The sequence below is a fragment of the Setaria viridis genome, chromosome 3 (assembly GCF_005286985.2).
Source record: "Setaria viridis chromosome 3, Setaria_viridis_v4.0, whole genome shotgun sequence".
NCBI classification, from domain to species: domain Eukaryota; kingdom Viridiplantae; phylum Streptophyta; class Magnoliopsida; order Poales; family Poaceae; genus Setaria; species Setaria viridis.
In genome coordinates, this window is record NC_048265.2 from 42,086,953 (window position 1) to 42,096,880 (window position 9,928).

The following is a 9,928-nucleotide window of genomic DNA, read 5'->3' on the forward strand; positions in this document are numbered from 1 at the left end:
AATTGCATGCCGCGTCCTCGCGAGGTTTATTTGGTGCCTCCATGCCATGCCATGCCCATGTGCATCAACATCATCGACTTCATCTTCAACCCATCCAGAGAGTTATCTAGCGTAGCTCGTTGACTTCGATACACGTATGATGATTTATGAATTATTCGGCCATTATTTCTCCCAGTCAACAATTCCAATGCTTATGATGTCCGACGTTGACCTCTGCATCTTCACATGTACGTCTTGACGTGTGCCGCGTCCATCATTCGCTTGCTTCGCCCATCGATCCGTCGACCGTACCAACCCGTACATATAGTCCACAATAATCAGCTTTAGTTTTGCTGCCTACCTTCCCAGATCAATGGCGCCATCAGCTGCAGTGCTGTTCCTCATCGTCGTCGTCCTCGTCGTATGCTTGGTAGCGTCACCGGAGCTCGCCGTCGTCTATGGCCAGCTCGATTCCCCAGGCAAGAACAGAGCTCCTTCAGCTGTGCTCTCCTTCATCAACGCCGATCATTGTTGGTTTTTTTCTCTCAGATTATTAAGCTCTTGCAATTAATAATGTTGCGCGCGCGCCAGGTTTCATCAGCATCGACTGCGGCATCGCGGAGGGCCGGACCTACCCCGACCAGTCCACGAGCGGCCTCGTCTACGTCTCCGACGCCGGCTTCACCGACGCCGGGTTCAGCGCCGCCGTGCGCCCGCCGTACGACGACCCGAACATGGCCGACCGCTACCGCACCGTCCGGTACTTCCCCGGCGGCGCCGGCGCGCGCAGCTGCTACACGCTCCGGCCGGTCACGCCGGGCGGCAGGTACCTCGTCAGGGCCGCCTTCCACTACGGCAACTACGACGGCCTCAGCAGCCTCCCCGTCTTCGACCTCTCCCTCGGCGTGAACCGCTGGGCCACCGTGAACATCACCGGCGCCAGCGTCAAGTACATCCTAGAGGCGGTGGCCGTGTCGCCGGCAGACTTCGTGCAGGTTAGAGCTGTTTGTGGTGTGTGTGTGTCGCGGGCACAAAGGTTTTTTTAAAAAAAAACTCTTTTCTAGACTAAAAATACATACGTATATTCAGTGTGGAAAAATTCTCTAGACTTATTTGGATGCATAGGGATTCGTTTTTTCGATCTATTGGTGAAGCCTGCCTTTAAATCCATAATTAATTTGAATTAGAAATACACAATAATTTTGATGCGGGTAGTTTTTTCAAAGATCCACCAAATTTTCCAGATGCCTACACATATATACGTTCTCTTTGAGGATTTTTGCATCAATGGATTATTTTGTCCTGTTACAGAAAAACTCAATCCAATTTAAAATACACATTGTTTGGGGGTTATCGCTGGTGAAACTTATCTAACTTTGATTATCAATATAAAAAAATCGTAAGTAGCATATTTGAAGTTTTATGGTACCAAAATACTTTCCAAAAATTATCGGAAAATAACTAATACTCCGTAGATAAGATGTAGTCACTTATAAAATTATTTTCCATCCTAAGTCACATAAAAAATTATGAGGTTCTTCCCATTCTTCATAATTATCTATGTAACTTATGCTACAAAATAATTTAATAACTTATTGCAACTGATATGAGAATAATAGTTATTTGTCTATAATTTTTTAGAACTTTTTGGTGCCTTTAAAATTCAGATAATTTGTAAAAGTAGCCTAATTTGGTGAATTTTAATTTTAAAATTATAAAAGTACATGTGTGTTTTTAAGAACGTGGGGTTTGTCTTCATTTATTTTATCACTACAAAAAGTCTCATGATTTTTGAAGGTGATTTGATGATGATTTTGTCAAACTTAACTAACAAAAGTGATCAAAATGTCAAATAAGGAATGAAAGTTAAAAGTCGGTGTCATATAAGGGACAATAAATTTACAAACCAAAGCCGGCAATAAGTACCAACCAAACTACAACAAACTAGCAAGACTGCAGGATAGTAATGGGCAAATATCAAAAGATGCACTCTAGGAACTGGTTAAGAAACTTGGACACAACTGTCAACTCTGATACAGTCCCATAATACCAAAGCAACAAATAGCAACAACTTTTAACTAACTCCCTACTGAGGTAACAGAGAAGACCGGTTGTGTTGTGACGTGTGACCCTTCCTTCAACTTGAAGCTCGTCCATCCACCTTAGACATTGACCCAGAAGAGAGATGATTCCCCTTTGCTGCCTTGTCGTGCGCGCCAAGTAGGAGCCTCCAATGTTAATTACTATTCCCACCGTTCCAAATTATAGGTCATTTTAGCTTTTCTACATTCATTGATATTATCATGCATCTACACATAGGGTATATTTAAGTGCATAATAAAATTTATGAATTAAAAAAGTCAAAATGACATGTAGTTTAGGATGGAAGGAGTAAAATGTTACTAGGAACCAGTCAAAATCACCAGCATGTTGCATAATAACAAACGACGTTTCTGCAGGAAGCATGTTGCATAATAACAAACGTCGTTTCTGCAGGAGGCATTTTGATAGGGTCAACCAAACAGACCACCCCAAAGTATTCCAAAATACAAGCATAGGACGTCTGATTAGCGTACATGATTTTTTTTTTGCGAGTAGTGGACAGGGTTGTATTTGAAGAAAAATTTGATGAGCATTACTCACATAAGCCAATTTCTTCTATTCAAACAGTTGTGCTGCGTTTAAATCTTGTTTCAGAAAGCTTTTGATTAAATTATTATCTTCATAATACAATATCTGCTTCTTCGAAGATCCTTCATTCTGGCACTGATAAACACGCCAGAGATTCAGCTGTTTCCAAACTCCAAAGCAATTCAGTAGAGTAGTGTATTTTCCAAGAAAAACATACAGCTTCCAAGATAACAAATTAGCACTTGCTTGTACAGGTGTGCTTGGTGAATACAGGGTTGGGTACACCATTCATCTCCGGGCTTGACCTGAGGCCACTCAGGGCGACCATGTACCAGGAGGCCACTGTCAACCAGTCCCTTCTTCTGCTAAGCCTCTCCCGGCCATCAGCCACCTTCGCTTTCAACCGATATCAGTTCTGGCCACCTGATTATGCACTGTACAGGTGAGAAGATCCATTTTGCAACAACATTCAGCGGTCGATTTCTTGGTCTCACATCGATTTGGTTTCTTTGAACAATAGGTACCCTTATGATCCATATGACCGTCTTTGGCAAAGGTACGGAACCGTTGCCGCATGGACCAACATAACTACCTCAAACGATGTCGACGTCTCAAACATCACCAGCTTCGACAAGCCATCGCCTATACTGCGCAGTGCCGTCACTCCGGTGAATGGAACACGCATAGACTTCTCATGGATCTCAGATTCGGCCTTGGATAATGACAATTCGACTTACCTTCTGCTTCTCTACTTCGCGGAGTTACAGAGGGTACCAAGCAATGCGCTGAGGCAGTTTGACATCGTTGTCGACAACGCTGCAGGGAACGGCAGCCAGAGCTTCACCCCGAAGTACCTCTCTGCAGAGCTTGTGAAAAGGATGGTGCAGGGGTCAGGCCAACATACCGTCTCGCTTGTCGCCACACCGGAGGCCACACTTCCACCCATACTGAATGCACTCGAGATATATTCAGTAAAGCTGATGACTGAGACTGCGACGAATGATGCAGATGGTATGTCTTTAACACTCCTTTCTCTTGGTTTGAACGTATAGAATGCTGTCAATCACTTGCATCGATCAGCGTTGTGTTATTTTGAACAGATAGACTCCAGAGGTCTTCTTGCATTGACCTGATCAGTTCTATTCTCGAAGAACTTAATCTCAGATATAATTACGAGTACATTTTCGAATGCTTTGGATGTCACAAAGCATAACCTCAGAGTTGTTTTCCTTTTCTTTTTCCATATGAACAGCTAAGGCTATGATGATGATTCGCACAAAGTATGCACTAAAGAAAAATTGGATGGGTGATCCTTGTGCACCAAAAGCATTTGCATGGGATGGCTTGAACTGCAGTTTTCCGTCATCTGGTCCTGCATGGATAACAGCTCTGTAAGTAGCACACTTAAACCATCCTATCATGAATTTCAAGAGCGTTAAAATACTTGATATATGCAAAGTAATAACTAGAAACAATGTCTATTTTCCATGCCCTGATATTAACCTGAGGTTGGGTTTATTCCAGGCGCTTATCATCAAGTGGGTTGACTGGTACAATTGATTCTTCTTTTGGAGACCTAAAATCCCTCCAATACCTGTAAGTGACCAATATCATCATACAAAGTATAGTGTTCCATAAGAATCTTATAACTCATTCGATCAAATTCTCACCTCCATACACATAATATTTACCTGCTAATTTTGCCTATGGAAACCAGAAACAGCATAAAGTTCAACTTTTACTAATCGATTGTGATATCTAGTATCCAGTCTAATGTTCTCATAAGAACTGTATGCAAATTCCAGGGATCTGTCAAATAATAGCCTATCAGGTCCAGTGCCAGATTTTTTAGCGCAAATGCCATCACTGACATTCCTGTAAGTATTTTGTTTACCTAAACTTACTTTATGATAATTGCATCACTATATTGAACAAACTGAATTTCTGCAGTGACTTGTCAAGCAACAAACTCAGTGGACGGGTACCTGAAGTTCTACTAGAAAGGCATCGAAATGGATCTCTTGTATTAAGGTTTGCATCATGTAACCAACTCACATTTCAATAGCAGTTCCTTTGGAGATGGATCATGAAACTGTCCATGAGGAGGATGAACTACAAAAAAATATAACTTAGCTTCTGCTATTTGAACAAACAAGTATATTGCCAAATTTTCTTTCTCTAAATTGAATTAATTGAAGTGTTGCTCTATGCTAGGACTGGTTACAACGCAAATCTGTGTGATAATAATAATACTTCAACCTGTGAGCTGGAGAAGAAAAGCAACAGAACACTTGTTATCGCAACAGCTGTTCCAATAGCAGTAGCAACTCTACTGTTTGTGGCAGCATTTCTTATCCTCCGTAGTATGAAAAATAAGCAAGGTAACATTTCATTGGGAAATCTACTTCAGAAACATCAAGGAAACCACTAATTTGAATTCACTGAAGCTGGTTCATATATGTGGTATCTTTTCTAGATGAATGGATGGCAAACAACTCAAGGCTTAGTACTTCAGGAGACAGGTCAAACATATTTGAGAACAGAAAGTTCACCTACAGGGAGCTGAAACTCATCACTGCTAACTTCAGAGAAGAAATAGGGAGAGGAGGGTTTGGTGCTGTCTTCCTAGGATATTTGGAGAACCAAAGTCCAGTTGCCGTCAAGATACGTTCAAAAACATCCTCTCAAGGGGATAAAGAGTTTTTAGCAGAGGTAGGCAGTTCATTTGTATTTTATCTTTTGTGTGCATTTTAAAACTGAAACAAATGTTCTTATTGCATTTTGCAGGCTCAGCATTTGACTAGAGTTCATCATAAAAACTTAGTTTCCTTGATTGGATATTGCAAGGACAGGAAACATATGGCCCTTGTCTATGAATACATGCAAGGAGGGAACCTAGAGGAACGTCTAAGGGGTAACTTACCAACTCCCTGCACCCTCGAAAAGAAAAGCAAAAATGCCTTTGTGCCTTCTCTTTCACTCTTTACCAAGTTTCGTATATTGATTCGTTTTTTGTTTAACACATCGACACTGTATGTGCAGAAAACAGAAATAAAATGCTTATTAGTAATCATGAGGATACTTGTTAGGTGAAAGTTTCTAAAACATAAAAGTGAAATTGGTGTATTTATTATCCATGATATCTGACATATGTTGTCGAGAACTCGAGATATCAAGGACCCTAGTTTTTTATATCTTTTACGGTACACAATACTACTACCTAGTAATATAGTATATGTAAGATTTAACCGTTCATTATTATGGATAATTTAATAATTATTACATTGTAAAAAGTGATATTTCAAATGGAGTGGTCTTTTACAATTTATGCTTGTGTAAAAAAACATTATAGTGATGTATTTGTGTTCTTTTACCACGATACTTTTATACTACCTATAGTACTCATGTATGTTACCCATACCATAGTTGAATGTTTCAGTAGTATACAATTAATCTTAACCGTCTGATGTTTTTATACTAGTATTTTTTGAACACTAGCATAACTTAGTATTGTGCACCATAAAAGAGCTCAGTTTTTATACCTAGTTAACACACTTTTGACATGACAATTGACACGCATTCTGACCAAATTTCACAAACCATATACTTTTTCATTATTTTAGACGGACCTTGCTATAACAAATTTGCTATCACCCATCATCACAGGAGAGGCCTCTGCTGCTACACTCCTCACTTGGCATCAACGTCTCAAGATTGCTCTCGACTCCGCCCAAGGTTTGTAGGACTAGACACACCTAAATTTGAAATATAACAGTAACAGATGCATCTGTACGTGTCATGCTTTATACTGGATAAAGCTTTCATGCATGTGTCAAACTGTCACCTACACTACCTAATTCTGAGAAAAACTTCTGAGTCACTAACAAGTTTAGCAAGCTTCCACAATCCACATAACAACAAACAAATCGCAAACTAACTACTGGAGCATGCACGTATATTCAGGATTGGAGTACCTACATAAATCATGCCAGCCGCCACTGATCCATAGGGATGTAAAGACACAGAATATTCTGCTATCGGCTGATCTTGAGGCGAAGTTAGCAGACTTTGGCCTCATGAAGGCATTTGCTGACGACTTCAAGACCCATGTCACCACCCTGCCGGCAGGTACCCTGGGTTATCTTGACCCTGAATACTACAATACCTCCCAGCTCAGTGAGAAGAGCGACGTATACAGTTTTGGAGTTGTGCTACTGGAGCTTATCACAGGCCAGCCACCGGCAGTCCCTGTAAGTAACACTGAGAGCATCCATGTCGCGCTATGGGTGCGCCAGAAGCTCTCTGAGGGTGACATTGCAAGCATTGCTGACCCAAGGATGCGTGGGGAGTATGATGTCAACTCTGTCTGGAAAGTTGCAGAGCTGGCACTGAAGTGCAAAGAAAAGCCATCAAGAGAGCGACCCACGATGACAGATGTTGTGGCAGAGCTCAAGGAGAGCTTGGACCTGCAGGTGTCCTATGCAATGGGCTACTACAGCTCAACCACGAGCAGCACAATCAATCTCAGCGCAACCAGTGTTGATTTGCAAAGTGATGCCCAACCAAGTGATCACCCAGAAAAGCAACCTGTGCCTGAGCTGCAACAGGTAGGCATTGAATCAGCAACTCGTATAGGTCCTGCACCAAGATGAGACCAACCATTCAAATTTATATGTTTAAGGATCTAGATTTTGTATATAAGCTTTCAATGCATTCTAAATTTATGTGTTCTGTAATTTGAGTTATTAACCAAGTAAATAATCTTACAGCTCTGTATTGTACATATGAATGTCAACAGCTCACAGCTTAAGTGTGACTGTGAGAAATAGATGGTGCAATTTGAAAGTGAACGTACATGCCTAAACAAATGGATTACTCAATTAATAGCCCCCCAAACTGTGCAGAAAAGTTTGACTCAAGATAGAAACAAGGAAACCTAGAATCAACATCCAATTTTGTTACAAAAACAAAAAAGAATCAACAACCCTCGTTCCTTCCTTGTCATGTTATTCAGGAATATCACCAAAGCTTTCCTATCAGCTATGTGTCACACCCTGAAATTTTTGGATTTCAGGATGTGATTAAAAAGAATAATTAAACAATGATTTTCTCACAATTTTAAAATTTCTTCAATATTTATTTTCTTTACAGGAAATTTAGTATAGGAAAACAATTGGTTGTTTTTCTCAATTAAATAAATTTGTTCTTTGTGTGTTGCATAATAAGTGTTATACACCGCTTTTCATAATAAGTGTTAATTTGATTAATGCTTAATCTTAAATTTTTTTCCAATTAAAAGCTAATTAGAGATATACCACGGCTTTTTATAAATTAAACTCAATTTGATTAATGTGTATTCAATTTGATTTATCAATAAAAGCTATATAGGTTATATCTGGGGTTTCCATAATTAAATGTTAATTTGGTTAATATAAATATAAATATGTTTTTGAATATAATTTGGTTAGTTCAACACGAATCATAAAGTTATGCGCTTAGATGTTCCCATATATGATATCTTTTCCAAATTAAATGTTTAAAGTGGTATAAACTATACATGAACATTTGTAACTAAATTTGGCTAGGCTTTACTTCGTGTTTTCAAATATAAATATAATGTGAGTTAATTCTAACATAGGATATTTCTCTGAAATATTATCCACATTGATTTCTACATTTAAAATGTATGAAGCACATAGTTTCTTTTGTTTTATGAACCCAAATCTTTCGGTAGTGTATCTTCTCAACTAAAGTTTCAATTTAGTCGGTTCTTCTTGTGTTAATCTTCTAATCATAAGCTATAGTTTAGCAACGTTGTTTCGCCATGTTTCATGTTTTTGATAATAGATATGATATTAATTGTGATTAATACTTATTTACTCATCTTTTCTAACTAAAAGCTAACTAGGTTTATACAACGGTTTTCTTTAACCAAGTGTTAATATGATTAACATCAACGTGAATGAGTTTCTAATTATAACTTGTTTTAGTTCAACACGACATATAAAGTTATCAATTAGGGGTTATTACATACAGTTTATTTTCCAAAGTTAAATGTTTAAATGGCATAATTTGTACATGAATATTTACATCGTCTTTTCAAAAACAAATATAATTTGAATTAACTCTAACTTTGGGTATTTTTCTAAAAGTATCCTTTACATGTGTTTTATAAATAAAAATAAATACAGCATATACCTTTTATCTTTTCCTTTACAAAAAGTTTCTCCGATAGATGAGTGTCTTAAACGGTACCATCGTTCTTAGTGTTTTATGAGCCTTCGTGATCCTAGAATCAAGCTCTATCCTTTAGACGTTCTTTTAAAGCTTTTCTTTTGTTTTGGTGTATTGTTCTTAGTTGTACTTATTTGTTTGCTTGTATGTTTATGCCGGTGATTGCTTCGAGTAGAAGGATCGTTGTTTGAAAGATTTGAATATTAAGAGTTTCAAGAAAGCAAGAGCTAAAGAGCAGTAAGAGTAACTTTTCGTTGAATAAAGGCAAGTGTCCCTAACCATTCCTTCTATCTATGCTTATTTTACATAAATACCATGTATTAATTGGAACATGGAGTGACCACCTAGGAAAACAGTGCAACGACAATAACTATATGGCTCTGGTTTTGGCTAATTAATTAGAATCTCTAGTTTGTGGTAGCTTTACCTGAAAGAGGCAAGAGGGGGAGACACTAGTTGGTGTATAGCCCGGCCCTCAAACTGATTTGCTCTATGGTAGCTTCGCAGTTTGAGAGAGGTTTATGCATTACGCTGATCATGAAACCTTAGCGAGCTATCCTTACTAGGGAGTCTTTGTAAAGGCCTCGTAGCATCCCTATACAATCACACCTCGGTAGTGTGATGAGTGTCTGATCAGCATAGTATGGTTGGGTCTAAAGTTCTTCTGAACTTTTACGCGACTTGTGGGTAAAGATGTACAACCTCTCCAAAGTGTCTAAAATTGATATATCAGCTGTGCTCATTGTCAAGAGCGGCCTGGACCCTCACATGATTAATAAACTTTAAGATGGACTTAAATCGTTATTTTGCTTATTTCATGTGATCTTGCTGAGTACCAACCAAAGTGTAATCACCCTTGCTTACTGCTGCTTAGAAGAGGAAGGTGTGTGAAGTTTTCTGAAGATGATGCTGAGTTCTAGGCGTACGCAACCCCCGGTCGATTGCCTATGAAGTTTGGAACCTCCGTTTCCAGGATTAAGCTGTATATCTCTAATAGACTCGTAAGTCATTATTTATATTCCTTTACGTGATACTGTTATTGTTATTCACTGATGATGTCACTATATGTATGAAACTTGATCCT

The 9,928-nt window shown here is 38.9% G+C and overlaps 1 protein-coding gene across 2 annotated transcripts; it reads left to right on the forward strand.

Annotated features, from left to right (window-relative positions):
- The first annotated feature begins 226 nt into the window (after positions 1-226).
- Positions 227-7,460, forward strand: LOC117847823 (probable LRR receptor-like serine/threonine-protein kinase At1g51810). 2 transcript variants are annotated; one of them, XM_034729108.2, is made up of 14 exons: positions 227-458; positions 571-974; positions 2,865-3,052; positions 3,131-3,278; positions 3,378-3,621; positions 3,863-4,001; positions 4,135-4,206; positions 4,416-4,487; positions 4,561-4,641; positions 4,825-4,991; positions 5,087-5,322; positions 5,398-5,524; positions 6,277-6,345; positions 6,574-7,460. In XM_034729108.2, exons 1-14 carry the CDS (start codon positions 353-355, stop codon positions 7,260-7,262), a joined length of 2,742 nt encoding a protein of 913 aa, XP_034584999.1. In that variant the 5' UTR covers positions 227-352; the 3' UTR covers positions 7,263-7,460. The 2 variants fall into 2 exon arrangements, with proteins under 2 accessions (XP_034584999.1, XP_034584998.1); XM_034729107.2 differs by having other exon boundaries at positions 228-458; positions 3,131-3,621.
- The last annotated feature ends 2,468 nt before the right edge of the window (positions 7,461-9,928 follow it).